At 37.4% G+C, this 22,051-nt stretch overlaps 1 protein-coding gene across 5 annotated transcripts in view; it reads right to left on the bottom strand.

The window, feature by feature from the left end:
* Positions 1–7,286: 7,286 nt before the first annotated feature.
* Positions 7,287–22,051, bottom strand: part of ELF1 (E74 like ETS transcription factor 1) — a 106,405-nt gene continuing 91,640 nt past the window's right edge. For all 5 annotated transcript variants that reach the window (XM_082602450.1, XM_082602449.1, XM_082602453.1 and 2 more), the window contains exons 6-9: positions 19,018–19,101; positions 18,093–18,285; positions 16,694–17,137; positions 7,287–9,251 (exon numbers count right to left, since the gene is read on the bottom strand). In XM_082602450.1, the coding sequence (XP_082458576.1) occupies positions 8,657–9,251; positions 16,694–17,137; positions 18,093–18,285; positions 19,018–19,101 (1,316 nt within the window). In that variant the 3' untranslated portion in view covers positions 7,287–8,656. The remainder of the gene's footprint in view (positions 9,252–16,693; positions 17,138–18,092; positions 18,286–19,017; positions 19,102–22,051) is intronic.

The following is a 22,051-nucleotide window of genomic DNA, read 5'->3' as shown; positions in this document are numbered from 1 at the left end:
AAATGGAAATAAACACAAAAATGAACACATGGGACCTAATGAAACTTAAAAGCTTTTGCACAGCAAAGGAAACCATAAACAAGACAAAAAGACAACCCTCAGAATGGGAGAAAATATTTGCAAATGAAGCAACGGACAAAGGATTAATCTCTAAAATTTATAAGCAGCTCATGGAGCTCAATAACAAAAAAACAAACAACCCAATCCAAAAATGGGCAGAAGACCTAAACAGACATTTCTCCACAGAAGATATACAGACTGCCAACAAACACACGAAAGAATGCTCAACATCATTAATCATTAGAGAAATGCAAATCAACACTACAATGAGATATCATCTCATTGTCAGAATGGCCATCTTCAAAAAATCTAGAAACAATAAATGCTGGAGAGGGTGTGGAGAAAAGGGAACACTCTTGCACTGCTGGTGGGAATGTGAATTGGTACAGCCACTATGGAGAACAGTATGGAGGTTCCTTAAAAAACTACAAATAGAACTACCATATGACCCAGCAATCCCACTACTGGGCATATACCCTGAGAAAGCCATAATTCAAAAAGAGTCATGTACCAACATGTTCATTGCAGCCCTATTTACAATAGCCCAGAGATGGAAACAACCTAAGTGTCCATCATCGGATGAATGGATAAAGAAGATGTGGCACATATATACAATGGAATATTACTCAGCCATAAAAAGGAACAAAATTGAGCTATTTGTAATGAGGTGGATAGACCTAGAGTCTGTCATACAGAGTGAAGTAAGTCAGAAAGAGAAAGACAAATACTGTATGCTAACACATATATATGGAATTTAAGAAGAAAAAAAATGTCATGAAGAACCTAGGGGTAAGACAGGAATAAAGACACAGACCTACTAGAGAATGGACTTGAGGATATGGGGAGGGGGAAGGGTAAACTGTGACAAAGCGAAAGAGAGGCATGGACATATATACACTACCAAACGTAAGGTAGATAGCTAGTGGGAAGCAGCCGCATAGCACAGGGAGATCAGCTCGGTGCTTTGTGACCGCCTGGAGGGGTGGGATAGGGAGGGTGTGAGGGAGACGCAAGAGGGAGGGGATATGGGAACATATGTATATGTATAACTGATTCACTTTGTTATAAAGCAGAAACGAACACACCATTGTTAAGCAATTATACTCCAATAAAGATGTAAAAATAAATAAATTTATGAAAAAAAGTAGGCATGCATTAAATACTAATATGGAATGATCACCATGATGTATTTTTAAAAAAAGTTGTACGTAAGACATATTTTGTTTTTACTGTATGTTTTTACTGAATGATCTATTCCCCATCCCAAGGCAAGCATGAATAAAATTAGGTTAAATGTAAAAAAAAAAAAAAGATTTGTGCACTTTATGCTTCAGTAAAATAGGGGAAAGATTAAAACAAAGTCAGCAATGAAAAATCAGAATCTGAAATTTTAAAAATGATATTTACAATAGCATTAAATATTAAATACTGAAAATTAAATCTGACAAAAGATGTGCAAAACATATACATTGAGAATTACAAAATATTGCTGAGAGAAATTAAAGACACTTAAACAAATGGAGAGATATTCTATGCTCATGATTCAGACTTAAGATGTCAGTTCTTCCCAAACTGATCTATTGATTCAACCCAATGCCAATCAAAATCCCAAAGGCTTTTTCCATTTTATAAGTTGACAAACTGATTCTGAAATTTAAATAGAAATGCAAAAGACTCAGAATAGCCAAATCAACTTTGAAAAATAACAGAGTTGGAGAACTAACACTACCTGATTTCAACACATCAATCTTGTGTATTGGTACAAAGATAGACAAATCAATAGCACAGAAAAGAGAGTCCATAGATTCATATGTGTATGAACAACTGATTTTAAGCAAAGGTCCAAAGGTAATTCAGGGCAGAAAGGACAGTTGAAAAAGATAGTCTTTTCAGACTTTTCAATTGAAAAGGATAGTCTTTTCAACAAATTGGATATACAAAAGCAAAAAAGTGAACTTCAATATATACCTTGCACCATCTACAAAAACTAACTCAAAATGGATCATGGACCTAAATGGTAAAACTGTAAAACTTAGAGAAAAAAGATCGTTGTGTCCTTGGGTTAGACAAAGCTTTCTTAGATATGACACCAAAAGCATCATCCATAAAAGAAGTTGATAAACTTTATGAAAATTTAGAAGTTTCTGCACTTTGAAGGTATTTGTGAATCATATATCTGATGAAGAGCCAGCATTCAGAATATATAGTTCTCAAAACTCAGTAATAAGAAAACAAGGGAATTTTTAAATGGGCAAAAAAAAAACCAAAACTGAACAATCACTTCATCAAAGAAGATACATGGATGTCAAGTAAGCTCATGAAAATTGCTCAAAATCATTAGTTATTAGGGAAATGTAAATTAAAACCACAATGCGATACTACTACACACCCATTAAAATGGCAAAAATGTTGAATATAAAAGACCATGTTGAAGAGGATGTAGAGCAACTGAAAGCCTCATACACTGCTGGTGGGAATGTAAGATGGTACAACCATCGTATGACCTAGCCAGACCACTCTTAGGTACTTGTTCAACAGATATGAAAATAGATGTCCAATATAAAGATTTGTACAGGAATATTCCTAACAGCTTTAATGATAACAGCTGAAGACTAGAAACAACCCAAATGTCCATTAACAGGTGAATGGATAAACTGTAGTATATCCATGTAATAGAATACTATAAGAAAACAAGGGAATTTTTTCAGCAATAACAGGAAAAATATGCTGATACAGACTACAACATGGATGAATCTCAAAAAAGTTAACACTATGTGCAAGCAGCCAGACCCCCCCCCAAAATAGCGCATGTTATATGACTCCATTTATTTAAAATACTAGAAAATGCAAACTAATATAATCTATGTAGACAGCAGATCAGCAGGAAGGGAGTGGTTACAAAGGGGCACAAGGAAACTTGTAGGCTAATGTTCACCAAACATGAGTACGTTTACTACTTGATTATGGCGATGATTTCATGAGTTTATACTCTATTTAAATATGTGCCATTTATTGTATGTCAATTATAGCTCTATAAAGCTATTTGTAAAACAAGCTCGGAGCTGTAGGTAAGAATTGATAGTCATTGGCACACAGATGGTAGTTACCAACATGAGAACATGAACATAAAAACAGGTAAGGAGAACATGTATGTAGCTTAGTCACATATTTAGTAACTATGGAGTACTGTACCTACTATGTGGAGATATTACAGTAGGGACTGAGGGTACTAAAATGACTACAGTCTTGGCTCTTTATAATGTAGTGTTGGAATCACACATACCAGCAGTCAACTATTATAGTGTCTTCTGTGCCCAAATGAGAAACTAAAAGGCTCTATGACAGTAGAGGGAAAGTTTTAAGAACTCAGAGAAAGCTCTCAGAGGAAGTAATGTCTAAGCTGAGGCCTTAAGAACAGATAGAATTTAGCCAATAGAATGAGAGCAACTGTGCCAAGCAGAGTGACAGCAAGTGCAGAGGTCTGGAAAGTAAAGGGAGCTCAAAGAGTTGGCAAGTACAGCGTTTAGGGCTGTTCATTTGCATAAGCCCCTTCAAACCCTCTAAGTTGGTATTCTACTTTTCTGTTTTTCCTAAGTAAGTTCCCCTCACCCATCCAACCGCCAAACTGTGTACCCCATAAAAATCTAGATTTGCCCTGATAGAGGACATCGGTCATTCTTTTGGGCAGCCAGTCACGTAAATTGGTAGCTAGTTAACGCAAGGAGTCAAGGAAGGACCTTGGTTATTCTCTCTAGATGCAAATTCTATTCTCTCAAATTTCTGAAGCAGTAGAGACAGTGGTACAAAGCTCGGTGTTTAGGTGCTTGGCAACAGTGGCTACAAGTGGACCAGTTGTGCAATATGGTTTTGCGATTTGTTTAACTGTGTGACTCAGACTGACCCCGATTCTCTAGTCTTTCTGTCTATTCTGTAAACTGCATGATATTCTTCTAATAAAATTTCTTTTGTGCTGAAAACCAGAACCCATCTCTGTTGCTAACGACCAAGAACCCAAACTGATAAGACAGTTTGGTATTTGGAAGTGGAATGCTACAAAACAGACTCTAGTATGTATCACCCGCCAGATGGAAAAGAAAGGATGCAAGGCACTGAAGACAACTACTCCAGACTGGGAAAATGGTGACCCTGAGACAGGACATCAAACTCACACCATCAAGAAATGTATTCTAAAGCTGAGAAGTCTTGGAAAGAGATTTATTCCCAGTGCTCATGCTGGTGTGGCAGTGGAGGACAAGAAAGCAGGGGCCACAGCTGATCTGAAACAGAGGACTGCAAATCACCTTGAAGACCCTAGTCATGAAACTGGATCAAGTAGCTGGATGACACTTTGGCTGATCTCTCTTTAGGAGAGAAATCATGCTTCCTGTAGGTGTGAGCATTTTTGGAAGTATATGTGTGGGAAGAAGGCTGTGTATAGATGACAGTAGACTATATCATTCCTCCCTTATTCCTTGCTATGGAGTCCAATTTTGTTTGACTGTCCATCTCCCCAACACATGACTAAGTCATCTATGGTAATCCTGCTTCCTTGGCCAGCACTTGGTTTAGGAAGGGGTATATATGACCAGCCTAGCCAATGAGCTCTGAAGAGATGGCTGCTCAGGGTGCTCTGGGAAAGGTCTCCTTACTGATAAACAGAAACATAAAAGAACTACTGCAGCTATCTTGCCACCACAGCTGAAGCCATCCCGGAAACTAAACCAAAATACTGAGAAAAGCAGAAAGATGGAAGAAATCTGGTTGCTCAGTATCACTACTGTGCTCCTGAATTAACAAACCTGGAAACCTCCGAACTTTAGATTTCTGATTTTGTACTATTAATAATTTTGAATAGGGTTTTTTGGTTCCTTGTAATTGAAAGCATCCAAATCCTATCTGACAGTATGATGTGGAGAGTAAAATTTGAAGATAAGGCTGGTGGGATCAAGGAGAGGTGAAACCATGCAGGGCCTCAAATCCAGCTGAGGATAGTAAGAAACCACTGAATGGCTTGGTACAATTAAATGCACCCCTGTTGCACTAGGGAAGAACACACTGAAGGGGGACAAGGTGCAGAAAACAGAGAAGGAGAACCGTGATCTTTCGATAAAACCTGGGGGAGCTCCAACCTTTGAAAAAGTCTCTGGAGCAACCCAAGAGGAACACTAAGAAATTATTATAAAGGCAGGAAGAGGACAGGAAAGAGTTGGGCACAAAAGTAAAGGCAATAGAGAGTTAATGGAACAGTGAGTTATAAAAGGTTATCAAATATTGGAGAGGCCAAGAAAGAGAAGAGGAGGAATTTGGCAATATGGAAATTGATTCCTTTTTAGTGACTTTTGCAACAGTAATTTCAGGGTAATAGGGCAAATGTACTACTACAGTGGGTTAAAGAATGAATGGATTAATGTCCACTGACAGACGAATAGATAAAGAAGATGTGGTACATATATACAATGGAATATTACTCAGCCATCAAAAAGAATGAGATAATGTCATTTGCAGCAACATGGATGGACCTATAGATTATCATACTAAGCGAAGTAAATCAGAAAGAAATACCATATGATATTACTTATATGTGACATCTAAAATATGGTATAAATCAACATCTACAAAATAAAAACAGACTCACAGATACAAAGAACAGACTTGTGGTTGACAAGAAGCGGTGGGGGGGGTAGGGGAGGGAAGGAATGGGAGTTTGGGATTAGCAGAGGCAAACTATTACATATGGCATGTTTAAACAACAAGGTCATACTGTATAGCACAGGGAACTATTTTCAATACTCTGTGACACACCACAGTAGAAAAGAATATGAAAAAGATATAGGAATTTCCTTGGTGGTCCAGTGGTTAAGACTCCACACTTCCACTGCAGGGGGCACGGGTCCGGCTCCTGGTCAGGGAACCATGATCCCACATGCCGAGTGGCCAAAAAAAGAAGGAATATATAAATTTATAACTGAGTCACTTTGCAGTATAGAAGAAATTAACACTGTAAATCAACTATACTTCAATGAAATTTTTAAGAAAAAGAATGAATGGAAAGTGAGGAAAGCAGCAAGTTTATAAGTTAAGGACAGTGACAGTAACACTGCAGGTACTTCCTTAATACATGTTGAATCAATGATTTGATGTAGAAAGGCCACATACTGAGTAAGAGTTATGTCCCTGTTCAGGAGTTCAGTAGTGGGAGATTATATCAGGGGATGCATGGCTAGAGTACTAATGGAGGAAAACTTTTCCTTGAGCCTCTTAGGGTCCCTGGCTGGGCCTAAAACTCAAACTGACAAAGACATTAAAGAAGAAAAGCATACAAATTTATTTAAGTTTTCCGTGACATGGGAGCCTCCATAAGGAAATGAAGACTCAAAGAAATGGTTAAGCCTGAACATTTTTATACTAGGTTTGATGAAGAATGGAAAGTCATAGAAAAACAATGGAACAGAAGGGTATGAACTAAGGGTAGTAAACTGAAGAAAACTCGCAAGGTCTGTTACTTCAGATTCTTCTCTGTTTCCCTCCATCTTCAGAGATAAGAATGCTCCTTTAAAAATCATATTTGGGGGGCTTCCCTGGTGGTGCAGTGATTGAGGGTCCGCCTGCCGATGCAGGGAACACGGATTCGTGCCCCGGTCCGGGAAGATCCCACATGCCGCGGAGCGGCTGGGCCCATGAGCCATGGGCCGCTGAGCCTGCGCGTCTGGAGCCTGTGCTCCGCAACAGAAGAGGCCACAACAGTGAGAGGCCCGCGGATCGCAAAAAAAAAAAAAAAAAAATTCATACTTGGGAAGAATATTAACTGACATGAGGAAATGAATAAGTGGAAGTTACTACTGGGTATAGGCATATTGGATTGAGATTTTAGTTTTGTTACATTTTTCTGTTTCTATGTTTTCCAAGTTTAACAATTAACTGATCTAATTTCTAATTAGGAAACTAGTTTTTTAGAGTGTGTTTAATATTATTGCTGGGAACATTTTATTTTCTAATTTTTGGAGCTTTGTAATCCATTGTGTCGTGTCCGGAAACTGCCATTTGGCATGGTAGAAAGGAAAAATGAGAGGATGACATCCTGCAATTCTAATCTGACTAATGGAGGCTGTTATGTAAACGTTTAATAACACTGTAATACTAGCAACATTGTCTGTATACTTGTTCTTAAGGAACATTTTCTTGAAAACAAAAACACAGAATTTTTACATGATTTATTTAATAATAAACCAATTAAAGATACAAAAACGTTTAGAGGATTCCAAAATTTAAATTTTTGTTTAAATACAAATTCACTCTGTAACATGAAAACATATAACATTAGACCTCTAAACATAATGATTCTTTCATCTACAAAAATTTCTTTTTGCTATACTAGAAAACTTGCAGAAAACAATTTTTCTTGTGAAATTAAATGTACATTATTTACAGTTGAAAAAGTAATCTAAAAACTATTTCATTTCAGAAACTGGGATATATAATGTATATCTTTGTATGCAATTCCCCCTCCCCCCACTCTCAATAAAAAAAATGTCCAAAATATAAAGCAATTATGCTTTTATAGCAACTGACTACTCAGCCAGCTTAGCCCAAGCCTTGGTTGCTTTCTGGGGCCTTAAAGAACCCTGACTCTTTCAGAATAGCAGTATATCATTTAGCACTCAGCAACATGTTTTTTACTAGTGGACCACAGTGCACAGTGGCCTAAAGAGTTAATGAACAAAGTATTTAGGAGGAATTCAGGTTCAGAGCAAATCTTAACAGGTAACAGAAAAATGAATTTTGTAGGGTCATTAATTTTTCTGCAATATTTTAGCTATATTTACAGTAGGAGATAAGCTTAAAACATAGGGCTTAGAATCATAAAATTTAGAACTAGGTAGGAAATTGGAGATCATCTAATCTAATCCAATACATCCCTCCTCTTATGATGCCCAGAAAGATCAAGTGGCTTGCCCAAGGTTACACAACTAGTTAGTAGGAGAGCCACTCTTAGGCTGATGCTTTTATATTGTCCTGCTTCTGAAACAGGTTCAGCCATATCATGGGCACATTTCGATTTTTAATGTTATATTTTACATAATCGTAGTTCAATATACAGTGCAACAAACTAAAGTCGATCTAAGTGAAATCATAATTTTAACAAGGCATAAAATAGGTGTCTTGCATTTGAAAGAGTCAAGACTTAACCTATACAAGTGGAATGAAAATAGCTCCTATATAAATTTCCTGATGTCATATTTAAGTACTGTATTTACAGAAGAATCAGAAAAGCTAATACGATGTAAAATTTAAAAAGAAACTTTAAAAATGCTTATGATATAGCCACTGAAAAAAACCTCAAAAGAATGTCTTCATAGTATAAAACGCCTGTTCCTTCACAATTGAATCCTGAAACATTTGAAGAACAAAAAGAAACACTTGGATTTTCCTCCCCTCATCTAACAAAGTCAAAATTAACTCTAAGGTATTATTTTTAACAAGTAACTATAAAATTAGGAACATTTGGAGAATTTACCTTAGAATCAATCAATAGTATGCATACAACTGAAAATGTTCAATTAAAAAACCACCATCTGTAATTCCTTTGGTATATTACTTAGAAAGAGTTGGGTTCCAGCAGTTCGTTTTTTATAGCTACCTGAGAGGTAAATCCATTGGATACCACCATCACATAAGGCTGTGACTGCTGCTCAGTTTCCCCAGTGCCTTCTTTCAAATTATCTTCAACCTCCTTTTTCTCTACTTCCTGTATATGAGTTTTTGTTTCTTGAGCTTTGATAACTGAAGTGATTACAGTGCCAGGTGGGTGAGTAACCAGTTGTGAATTGCGAGGAGAAAAGGTCACCACAGGTGTGGTAGCACTGAAGGATGGAGATGAAGCCACGCTGACGGTTCCATTGCAAATGGACTGAACATTGCTAGTAAGAACCTGCTGTACGTGGGCAGGACTCAGGACAATGGAAGGAGGAGAGCCCGGCTTCTGCGACTGGAGCACAACATTTTCTTTCAGTACTGTCATGGGCTGTGACGATGGAATGGCTTGTAAGATAAATTTCTGAGATCCAGCACCTGATGATGGATCTGTGCTGGCTATAACTGTTGTGATTGGCACTGTCTGAAGTGTTACTGTGTGCAAATGCTGATTCCCAGGAGATACGACCACAGGAACTTGGGCTGGAGCTTGTATAGTCCTATTGAGATTATGAAATAAAAGTGAGGAAATTAGCATATTCTACATTGTTTAAAACTTAACATTTGACAACTCACTTTGACAAAACATGAGTTATTCATTTCAAATGCTCCTTCCCATATTTTCAAAACAACATAAACATTGTGCCAGACCCTGCATGAAACACTCTACATTCAGAAATGCCCAACACAAAGCTCTCAGTCCATTAACTATGATACCATCTGGTGGGAAAAAAAAATAAGTCTATACAAAGTGCTATATTAACACAAATGGGGAAGCAATTTTGTTGGGGGAGGAGGATATCAAAATGTTTCCCAAGGAAGTTATGTATAAGCTGCCTGAAAGAAAATTAGGGACTTTTAAATAAACATATTGGACTATCATTTTAATATTTGAGGGGTAATATCATCAATATACCCAACCAAATTACCAAGCTTCACATGATTATAATTGTTTTCAACCTGTTTTTCTATATATATAGAGAAAATGCTCAATTAACTAAAATAAAAAACAATCTTAAATGTATATGAGACAGAATTATTAGAAGAATTTTAAGAGTTCATGGTTCATATTACATAAAACAAGTCATGAATATAATTAACTCATGAGGGTTCTTTAAGCTGGCAGATAGAACAAAAAATAAGGCCAACCCTTGGCAAAAACAGAGGCGTGTTTTAGCAGTTTTCTCAGCTCAAGTAATTTTCACAAATTTTAGTCATAAAGATACAATTTTAACATAAAATCCTTTAACGTGGGCTTCCCTGGTGGCGCAGTGGTTGAGAGTCCGCCTGCTGATGCAGGGGACACGGGTTCGTGCCCTGGTCCAGGAAGATCCCACATGCTGCAGAGCGGCTGGGCCCATGAGCCATGGCTGCTAAGCCTGCCGTCCGGAGCCTGTGCTCCGCAACGGGAGAGGCCACAACAGTGAGAGGCCCGCGTACCGCAAAAAAATTTTTTTTAATCCTTTAACGTAAAATCCAGTTTATGTAAGGTTGTTAATTCCACTTATTGAAGAAAAGAGGTACATAAATGATATTATAAGTCAATCTAATTTTAAAAGTTCACAGCTGTGAAGTTTACAGTTATGGCCATTGTTAATATAAAACAAATGCTGTTGAAAAAACTTAGCATCTGGATCTCAACTGTGTTTCCTCTGAATTCTATAAAGCTATCTTACAAAAGAGAGATGATTGCTACTCCAAATGGCTAGGAGCTGGATTAGTCCCCGTAAACCAAATGTTAATTATTGCCAGGAGACTATCACAGGTAAATTTTAGCAAGTTACAATTATGTGGCCTGTCACATGTGAGAAATGAAATTCTGGAGGAGAAGACAAATGGGCTAGATGGAAAGATGACTCAGCACAACTCAGAAGTTCAAAGGAAGCAGAAAGACGCACGATAACTGGAGCCCACCCATACATGTAGGATACTGATTCCCAAGTTCAGTTTGCCACCATAGTCACCACTGTGAGGAGTAGTCTACAGCAGGAGATCGGCAGCTCTCTTGAAGGACACTGCTAGAAGAGAATATGAGTCAGGTAATGAAGATTTAATAGGCTGGCAGGGTATGGCCAGATGTACTAATACTATTGGGCAGGAAGGGATGAGTGGGAAGGATACAGAATAACTTCGGGAACTAGGGCACTTTTCCAAAATACACTGTGCTCCCTTCTTCCCTGCCCGCCTGAATCAGGATATCCTGGGTGGAATCTAAGCCTGCAAATGGTAGCTGACAGATACCATTTTTTAAATAAAAAAGACCCAAGGGCTTCCCATGCCAAGAGTTCATGTACATGTATGCATAGATAAAATAGAACTTGGCATATAGGAAGCACACAGATTGTATCTATAAATATGTATAGCCTTGCCACCCTATAAGTATTATCCCTATTTTCATATGAAAAAATTAATGCAGCTTGCATAAGGTGAGCAGTTAGATAAGAAAAGGGGTCATTCAACTGCAGAGCCTATGTGCTTAACCATTACAACATACTGTCACTTCTTAAGTCCTGAATAACTTCAGCCAAAGATGAACACTTTCTATTAGATCTTTAAACTGTGGGGAGTTAAAAACCTTTAATACACACCCCTCCCCTTCCTCTTTCCTTCTCTCAGATGTGGCATGAGCAATAATGTACTTGGAAAATTTCCATATTGCTCATCAGGGCTACCACTAGACTTTCAATGCTTTTACTCAAGTCAGAAAAAGATGTCCCTTTCCTGAACACCTGACTGCCATCTGCCAGAAAGTAACACCTGACTGCCATCTGCCAGAAAATATATATACTGAGACATATATATATAGATAGATAGATAGATATCTGCAATGTAAATATATTAGCTTATTTGAACAAATTCTAAAACAATAAATTTTCACTAATAAAAAATTCAGAGATTAAAGGATTAAATATTACACAGCCTTTTCCTAAACACAGGAATTTTACATTATTTCTTTTCTTAGTTAATGATTAAACTGTCAGTTGTGTCTCATATTATATAACAAAGGTTATATTACAGTTAACTACCTTTAAAAAGCTTAAGCTGCTTGTAACCAACTGGTACAATATTGGTCATTTAAAATTCCTCAAACTTTCTGAAGCTAAGAAACATATACAATATAATATTTGGCTTTTGTTGAATATCAGATGTCAGAAAGTGTCATTTAATTGTTACAACCACCTGTAAGCTTAAATAATATCATCTTCATTTTACGGATGAGGAAACAGACTCAGAACAGTTAGTTAATGTGATCCAGCGTCACATCTAATAATTGACAAGGCTGGAGGGCGAGAAGGTTATGCCCACATTCTTCCTACTCCATTACACTGCTTTAAAATGTATAATGTGTACATTATACATTTTTAGAGGCTAATTTATTCAAAAGACCCTAAGACAAACTATTAGTACTTGGATAAACATTATAGAGAAATAAGTTATACTGGGTTGGTATATGGACTTGCAGGTTTACCAAGTAACAACTTTAGGAAAATATTTTACCAGAGGTTTATTTTTGGGAAGCCAAAGTTAAAATCTGTAAAACTGAGCATACATACCCTAAATCAATTAAGGAAAGTTTAATCAATTTCAATATAGATACAGCTGGCCTTCCATATCCACGGTCTCCACATCCACAGATTCCACCAACCTCTCTGTTGGAAAATATCCACGCCCCCCCAAAAAATTTCCAGAAAGTTCCAAACCACAAAACTTGAATTTGCCACATGCTGGCAACTATTTACATAGCACTTACACTGTTTTAGGTATTATAAGTAATCTAGAGATGATTTAAAGTATGTGGGAGGGTGTATGGAGCTTATTTGCATATACTATGCCATTTTACATAAAGGGCTTGAGCATCCTCAGGTTTTGGACTCCAAAGGGGGTTCTGGAACCAATCTCCTGAGGTTACTGAGGGATAACTCTATGTGCAATTATGTGAGATAAAAAGGAAAGAGCAAAGGAAAAAATTGAGAAAAAGTATGTTGCTACTTCATTGTAAGTAAGTGATAGTTCATATGATTATGTGAATTAACTGACAGTATGGCAACTCATTAAGTTCACTGCTTTAGACTAAACTGCTTGCATTAAAACACTATCTCCACCACTTACTAGAAGTGACCAGGCTCCGTGGCCTCTCTTGCCTCTGTTTCCTCAACTGTAAAACAGGAATATTACCTACACGTCACTGAGCAATAAGGATTTTCTATGCATTAATATATGTAAAGTATATGAATATAGAGAGTTCTTTGAAAGTATCAGCTCTTGCTGTATATTAACTTAATAATTAATCTAAATTTAAGTCATAATCATTTGACCTTCCCTCAACTATAGAAAAAAATATTTCAAAGGTCTTTGATTTTATTAAAAAGTAGTCAAGAAAGATATAGCCGAATTTCTGTTACTTTTCTTAGGAGTGATAATATGATTATTTAGGATATCTCTATTCTTTTTTTTTTTTCTGCAGTACACGGGCCTCTCACTGTTGTGGCCTCTCCCATTGCAGAGCACAGGCTCCGGACGCGCAGGCTCAGCAGCCATGGCTAATGGGCCCAGCCACTCTGCAGCATGTGGGATCTTCCCGGACCGGGGCACGAACCCGCGTCCCCTGCATCGGCAGGTGGACTCCCAACCACTGTGCCACCAGGGAAGCCCAGATGTCTCTATTCTTAAAGAAGAGTGTACACTGAAGTATTTAGGGGTGAAATGTCATGGTGATGTCAACTGACTTGACAAATAGCCAAACAGGGAAAAAAAGGTATAAATAAATATAGAGAGGAAACAAATAAGGCAAAATGCTATCAACTGTGAATCCAGGTGGATGGTATAGGTGTTCAGTGTACTATTTCAACCTTCCCATATTGTGAAATTTCTCATAGTTAAAAGTTGGGATAATTACAATGAAAATAAGTAGGATTTGGGGGAGGAAAATAAAATATAACCAAATGAGAGAAGAATTTTTTCTTAAAGTCAAATGAATGATTAAGAATGTATGTGGGGCTTCCACAGTGGCATAGTGGCTAGGAATCCTCCTGCCAATGCAGTGGACACGGGTTCGAGCCCTGGTCCGGGAGGATCCCACATGCTGTGGAGCAACTGGGCCTGTGCGCCACAGCTGCTGAGCCTGCATTCACTCTAGAGCCTGCGAGCTGCAACTACTGAGGCCTGCGCACCTGGAGCCTGTGCTCTGCAATGGGGGGTGCTGCTGCGATGAGAGGCCCATGCACCACAAGGAAGAGTAGCCCCCACTCGTTGCAACTGGAGAAGGCCCGTGTGCAACAGCGAAGACCCAACGCAGCCAAAAATAAATAAATAAAATAAATTTATTTAAAAAAAAGAACGTATGTGGATACATACGTACATTCATATAAATACATAATAATTTCTACGAGAAGAAATTGTGTTTCGGGAATTCCCCGCCGGTCCAGTGGTTAGTTCTCGGCGCTTTCACTGCCATGGGCCCGGGCTCAATCCCTGGTCAGGGAACTAAGATACCTCCCACAAGCCACACACCATGGTCAAAAAAAAAAAAAAGAAAAGAAAAAAACTGTCTTAAAGTTTGAAAATTAAATTTTGTATTTCTTCATTTTATAAGTAGTCCACTTAGAGAACTCATTATTCTAAAAGGGGATAAAGAATGATCATATACACTACTTCAAAATAAATTCTATAAATATGAAGGGGTGTTATATGTCAGACTATGTTAGGTGCTAGGAAAAGGACAAGGAATAGAATCTAGGTCCTACAGATTTAAATGTATAGCAGGAGACAGGCATTAAAGTCACCTGAAACACCTGGTTTATGTACCAGAATGTGGTACAGGCAAGAAGTAAGCTTTAGCTGGAGAGCAAGGAAGGAATTATGAGTAGAGTGAGAGCTGGCAGTGGGGGCTACAGAAATTGGACTGCACTCTGTGTGCAAAATAGATCTAACAAAAGCTGCAAGAAGGCATTATCACGAATGCTGACTCTTGAGCCATTAAACAAAGAATGGCTCTGGTCAGAAACATCACATAATGATATGCATCGGTAACATGTAGGTTGCAAGAGAAAAAAATAGGAGAAACAGGAAGTAGACAGAGAGTCTACAGAACTCTGAGACTGTGGAAATGAAGATTCTGAAAGGTACACGAAAGACAGTTTGAAAATCAGAGGCAGGGAGTGTAATTACAATGTTTTAATATCTGGCAGTGAGTCTTACTCAGAAATTGACATTCAGAGTAATAAACTATCCAATATAATACACAATTTACTATCAGAGCTAAAGGTATGTGTTTTTGTTGTTCTTGTTTTTCTTCCGGTTTGTTTTTATTCTCTAGGTCTAAAAAGGAAACTTTGATTAGAGATGCTAAAAAACAACTGAATCAGTCCAAGAAGGGAGTCCCAGTGATCAGCTGTGGCCATTGTATGTTTCATATCAACACAAATACATACAATGATAAGATGACAAAGAGCATAGAAACCCATGCGAGGAACCACATAATTTCCATTAGATATTCAGTCATCACAAGTAACCAATAGAACTAAGAGGAAAATAAAACATTAAAGGGAAAATATAGAGTTAAATAAGTACTTCTTTAACTAAGATGGAAAAAATGTGATCTTTATATTCCTTACAAGTCAACGATTTAAGAGAATTCAATTCTCTTAAATCAAACTTGTCGAAAGTTTAAATGGACCATACAAGGAAGACTGAATCGTCTATAAGTCTGTTTTGATTCTAGGTAATGTATACTTCAAGATCAACTGAACAAAAACCCAGCATTTATATTCTAGAATATACAACTGTAAGATTGAAGTCAGCTAATGAAAATAATCAAAGAATCATTTTTACTGGATTTGGAGGGGCTCCTATATTTTATTATGATTCATGTTCCGGAAATTCATGGCAGTAGAAATGGAAAAAGAGAACCTGAAAATGTCCATCTAATTTTCTGCCTTTCTCCCTTTTCCCCATTCTAAATCAGTCAAGACCAGTCCCAAGTGTCTGCAATAGAGCAGTCTAATTTGTTGTTTCATGTCTTTTCTGGGGTTATGAGGCAGATTTGATCTGATTAAACCACAAAACTATTCTTCCAACTCTGCCACTCTAAAAGCCTGAAAAAGAGGACCTTCGATTCTTGGCCTCCAACCTGTTTGAACTTTAGAACTATTCTGGATACTATCTGAGAAGATAGTATCCTCCCAAAGACTAATGTGTATTTCTTAGAACTCAATGCATTTCAAAGGGTCATGATATGTAAATTTATGTTAAATTTTTACAGCTTCTACCTTTGTTTGAAAAAAGATCTGAAACTATTCTCTGGATTTTCTTATATGTGGATACCTTCTTATATGGATCAATTCAGTTACACAAAGCTATAGAGAACTGTTTCAAATTGATTGAATAACATCAAGTAATGTCAAAGTTTAAAAGTAAGGTATAGGATCTTCCCTGGTGATGCAGTGGTTAAGAATCCGCCTGCCAATGCAGGGGACATGGGTTCGAACCCTGGTCCGGGAAGATCCCACATGCCGTGGAGCAACTAAGCCCATGCGCCACAACTACTGAAGCCACGCACCCAGAGCCCGTGCTCGGCAACAAGAGAAACCACCGCAGTGAGAAGCCCGCGCACCACAACGAAGAGTAGCCCCCGCTCACCGCAACTAGAGAAAGCCCACATGCAGCAACAAAGACCCAGCGCAGCCAAAGAGAAATAAAGTAAATTTATATATAAAAAAAGAGTGCTTTAAAAAATAAATAAATAAATAAATAAATAAAAATAAGGAATCATTGATACAATCACAGGACTGATGCAACGCTGCTGAAACAATCTGTTGACCAAGAGTTCTAGCTTGACATGTATATAATTTTTATTTTCACTTCTGAATCCTGACACGTTTAACGACGACTCTGGTCAGAAACATCGCACAATGATCTGCACCAGTAAGTTTAGTTTTCTCACCTAATACTCTGAACGGAAGAATTTAATGTTTCGTCCTGCATGCTACTGGTTGCTTCTCCTTCTGGAACAGCTTGTACTGGCTGTACTACATGAATAGTCCGGAAGAGCTGGGTAGGATATGGAGTCTGTGTGGACTGCATTGTCCTAAGAACCTCTGATGGCTGTGCAGGTTCCACAGGATCTTTGGGTTTTGCAGCTTTAGAATTCCCTGGTTTTAGAACTGTAGTGGCTCCTCCTTTTATCCCTGGACCTGAAGATACTCTCGATCGACTTGCCTGGTTCCTACTCGAAGTGGTTGTTGAAGACAGTGATGGATCTGAAGACTCTATGCTGGAACTTGGATCCTCATCATCTATATAAATAAGGTCTTTCGGCATATCCTTAAACTGATACACCAAGCGCTGACCTTCTACTTTTGCCAGAATACCCCTTTGGTAATAGTACCTATTCAAAGCAGAAATTTCATCAATATTGTATTCAGTTATACATAAACTAAAATAATATTCAACACAATAAAAATTTCCTAATCGTAAACAAAAGTTTAAAGCTAGAAACAAACAGGTGAGAAAAGACTTTCTAAATGAAGGGTAGTTATTTCTCTTCTATAGCTTACTGTAATTATAATGTCCCTAACCTGTTTAAATTTGCTTCAGTAAATCTGAAATAATTTTCTGTATAAAAGTTAATGATGTACAAATAGAAGTGATTCAAATTCTGTCATTTATTTTAATTAAATCAAGAACTTAAAAAGTGTGAGTTAAAAAATAAAATGCCAACTGTAACTAAATAGTTCTGGTTTAAAAAGGTTACCAAGTTCTCAGGTCACTGATATTTCTAATAAATCTTTCTCAAATATACCCAGATCCTGAAGACTAAATGACATGATCACAAGAAAAACAAACTAAAAGTGGGTTTAAGTGATACCTTTGTTCAACATTTTCACAATGGCTAATATTATGCTCGAAGCATTAATTTATTCCAACACAATATATTACACATCATACCTGAGATTCATGTTTAAAAATGCACCCTCTTATTCAGTACCTACATTACTACTAGTTGTTACTTTGTGCTGAACTTAAGTTTAATGACTCAAAACATGTGAGCCTTATGGTCAATTTACAATTTCTGATGACAGCTTAACTAACATTTTCTGATCCCTTCATAAATAAAATATCTCGTCTGCATGAAGATTTGGTGGGAGGAAGGAGAACATTCTCCCAGATTGGAATAAGATTTCAACGTAAATACAGACTCATTTCTATAAGTAGTGTGGTTTTAGCCCTTCAACAATAAAATTCACCATTTCTTTAACCCGCACACTTTTTAGAAGTCACCTACTTTTCAGTATTTAGGAACTGCTACTGGTCACACAGTGAACTACAGAAGCCTCACGTACCTGAGGGCTCTTCCCATGGTCTCATAATTCATGTCAGGCTTGTTTTTGTGCTTCCCCCACAATCGGGACACTGCTTTAGAATCTACCAATTTAAAAATGCCTTTTTCTCGCTGGGTCCACTTGATATATTTAGGACAAGTAGCTTTGTCCTGGAGCAGTGCCAGTAAAAACTCCCAGAGATAAATTGTGTTTCCTGAAACAAAAGCAATTTCTTTTTAACTGCCCAAAATTTCATTTGAAAGAACACAATAAAACACAACTAAAGGTCTTCTTAAGTTCCATCTATAATTATACAAACATACTACACAGTTCAGTTAGTACTGGTGATATAATGGTCATAATTTTTAGGGTCTAACATAGATCTTTTTATTAGTCCCGTATAAGATGTCTGAACAGAGCAATCCTGCCAATTGGATGTGTAATGACTTAGGGAGAAAGCACTTTGAGACAATTTTTTTTTCAGCCTCTTTAAGAACCATTATTACGCCTAAGAAACTGAGAAAGAGTTGTACAAAACCTTTCAATAGTTGTTCTTTTTATATACAGAGCCAGCAGATTAGCCTTAATAATTTTCTTCAAATTTGGGCAGCAGTTATGAAAATACTAAAACTCCAAGACAATATAATAAAGTGTCTATGAACTGAAAACCTAATGCGGCTGAATTCTTCCAAGAGGCTCTTTATTAAATGAAAGGATGGATTATTTTGACAGGTAAGTGAAAATCTCCTAGATGGATTTCTTGGACTACATTATTACCAGTCTTCCTACAGAAGGTGGCAACCGTACCTTATAAGCATGTGGCAGCAATAAGATCCATTTCAATAAAAGCTGGTGGTTTCTACTTAAAATATGCAGACATTTTAAAGCAATCTGAATGTTACTTGACCCATAAGTATTACAGGGAAGTTACAGTGGTAGTACTTACCCTTCCCATCTTTGTTTTTCTTCCTCACAGATATGTTTGGTGTAGTGGCTGGGGAATCTGGTCGTGGTGGTTTAGTTTTTCTCCCTGAAATCACAATGGCTCTACATAAATATTTGCCCTCCAAAGAGAGAGGGAATGGACAATTTAGCTGTTTATAAATGCTGTTTTGTCATTTATCCTAAATTTCAAGTGCCAAATATTTTATACATGGAACACATATATTGGTCTCCTAAGTGCTATTTATTAAAAGGAAAATAACTTCAGTAAAAATTTGACATTAACTTAGGTTAGATCACAAACACTTTTATGTAGAAAACAATACTTTGGCTCATTTGTAAAAATGAGGTTAAGTTTAAACTTTACATTTTGTCTTTGAGGTGACAATACTGACAGTGCTTTCTTAAAATCTGGGGGAATATTCTTGACGCTGATAAAACTTGGGCTCAAAAAATAAGCCACACAGGTTTGTCTGCCTCTTGGTTAGTTCTCAAATACTGGAAACTACCCAAAACCTCTAGATATAAAAAATAAGTGAGGCTAAATTTCTGTGAACCACATAGTCAATTTTTATTTTCTTGTGTATTTTTAAACATCTCATTCTTCTATATTTCTTTCAATTTACAGCAAACAAATTTACTTTATGATTATCCATCATCCAGTCCTAAACAAGTCCAATGCAACAGAGTTAAACTGTATTTTGTGCAGCCTTAGTCTGGGTCAACCAACTATTCTAAAACTGTGTTTGTGATCTTTTTTTGCCGCTTATCTAGAACCACAACTTGGCAGCAAGGTTGCCTATGATTTAGGTTAAGCTGATGCTGCTGTCTGAACAGACTACCACCCTGTATATGAGAGACAATGAAGATTAAGCATAAATAAATACTTTAGTTAGTACCATTTACCCCTACATTCTTGAAGCTGACTCTCTGATCTTAGATCATAAGGGTGAATGCTGGGGTAATATAATATAGGCAGTAATTTAGAAAAGCAGAATCCCAGAGCTAAAGTCGCAAGGTTAGTGACAACACATCCCAAGACAAACTGAATAGAAAAACGTTTCTTTCTGTTGTTTTTTTGTTTGTTTTTTGCCCATGCCGCATGGCTTGTGGGATTGTAGTTCCCCAACCAGGGGTTGAACCCAGGCCCTGGGCAGTGAAAGCATGGAGTCCTAACCACTGGACTGCTGGGGAATTCCCAGGAAAACATTTCTGAAGTTAAGGTAAGAGTCAAGGAGAAGAGAGTCAAAAAAGTCACTCTTAAGGCCAGGTCCCTCTTGAAACTACCAGATGTATAAACGTAGACCGTAGGAGCCTGTGTCTCAACTCCATCACTGCAGACATCTGCAGAGAACCTCTGCATGACACAGAGACTTCTAGCTAACTGTGTTGATGACAGTGAGGACTGGGAGAAGCCAGACTTCAGTTGGCTCCTATCCTTCCTCCCATCTTACTTTATGCTATTTATTGACTTGCTCTGATAGATAATATTTTCTTTAATCCACGGTTTTCCTCCACTCGTTTTAGTCATGGCAGATACTGTCAGTAGCCTACCCAATATCCATCCTCTCCATCATCTTCCTTACTGTTCACGGCGGTGATGTACACAGCTCCACATGAATTATAGATTAGTTGGGTATAGAAATTCTGGTAACAGTTATTTCTTCTCAGTGCTTTGAACATATCCAGCCCTTCCAGCCTTTACTGGGAGCTTGTAAGCTGCCAATCCAATAATCAATCCTCTTCAGGTAATGCAGATCCTCCCTGGTTGGTTTGCTTCTTCTTCCTTTTTTTTTTTTCTTTTCTTTTTTTGAAGGGGGTGGAGGGGAGTCTTTGATGTTCCACATTTTTACCATAATACATTTAGGCTTGGATCTATTTTAGTTATGCTACTCAGGATTCACCATGCTGGGATTAACATCATTCTGGAAAATTCCTCAGTCATTATCTTTGAATACTGCCTCTTCCTCACTCTACACATTCTCTCCTCCTAGAGCTCTGATTAAACATGTAGACCTTTTCATGCAATCCTCACATCTCTCTTTCATATTTTTCATTCTACATCAGATCTATATTGGAGCTCACTAATTCTCTCTTAAGCAGTGACTCATTTGCTGTTTAACCCATATATTATGTGTTCTATTTGGTTCCTTATCATATCAGCCTTTCACCATTAAATAGGATGTTAGTCTTTCACTTTCTAAAAACAGCTTTATTGAGGTATAACTGATATACAATAAACTGCTTATGTTTAAATTTACAGTTTGATAAGTTTTGACATATGCATACACCTGTGAAACCATCACTACACTCAAAGATAATAAACATATTCTTCGCCCCCAAAAGTGCTTTATGCCCTTTTGTAATCCTTACATCTCACCTTTCCCCACCCTGCCCAATCCACTCATATATTTTCTGTCATTATAGATTAATTTACAGTTTGTACAATTTTATATAAACAGAAACATACTCTTTTTTTTGGCAGAGGGGGAGGGAGTCTGGCTTCTTTCCCTTAGCATAATTATGGTGAAATTCATCCATTTTTGTTTTATGCATCAATGGTACATTTCATTTCACTGCTGAGTGGTCTTTCATTGTATGGATACACCACAAATTTGTTTACCCAATCAGCAGGTGATGGACGCTTGGGTCGTTTCCAGTTTGGGGTTACTGCAAATACAGCTGCTAAGAACCTTCATTCATGCATAAGTTTTTCTATTAAATGTATGGCTTCATTTCTTTTGGGTAAATACTGAGTAGTAGAATGGCTGGGTCACATGTTAAGTATACATTAAGTTCTTTAAGGAATTTTCAAACTGTTTTCCAAAAATATTTCCTCCATGTAGGAAGGTGGGGTAATCATAGGGCTCACCTCATTGGTTTCCTGTTTCCCAGGGATCACTCACTTTTGTTGACAGATGTCCACCACTTTCTTTATTACCATTGCTTCATATATTTTATCTGTGGTTTTAGCTGTTTCAAACAGGAGGGTAAATCCAGGTTCTGTTTTTGTTGGGTTTTTTTCCAGCTTTATTGAT

Source organism: Mesoplodon mirus (genome assembly GCF_964341445.2).
Source record: "Mesoplodon mirus genome assembly, chromosome: 17".
NCBI lineage: Eukaryota > Metazoa > Chordata > Mammalia > Artiodactyla > Ziphiidae > Mesoplodon > Mesoplodon mirus.
The sequence above is the reverse complement of the archived record's forward strand: the minus strand, read 5'-3'. Positions and strand labels throughout refer to the sequence as shown.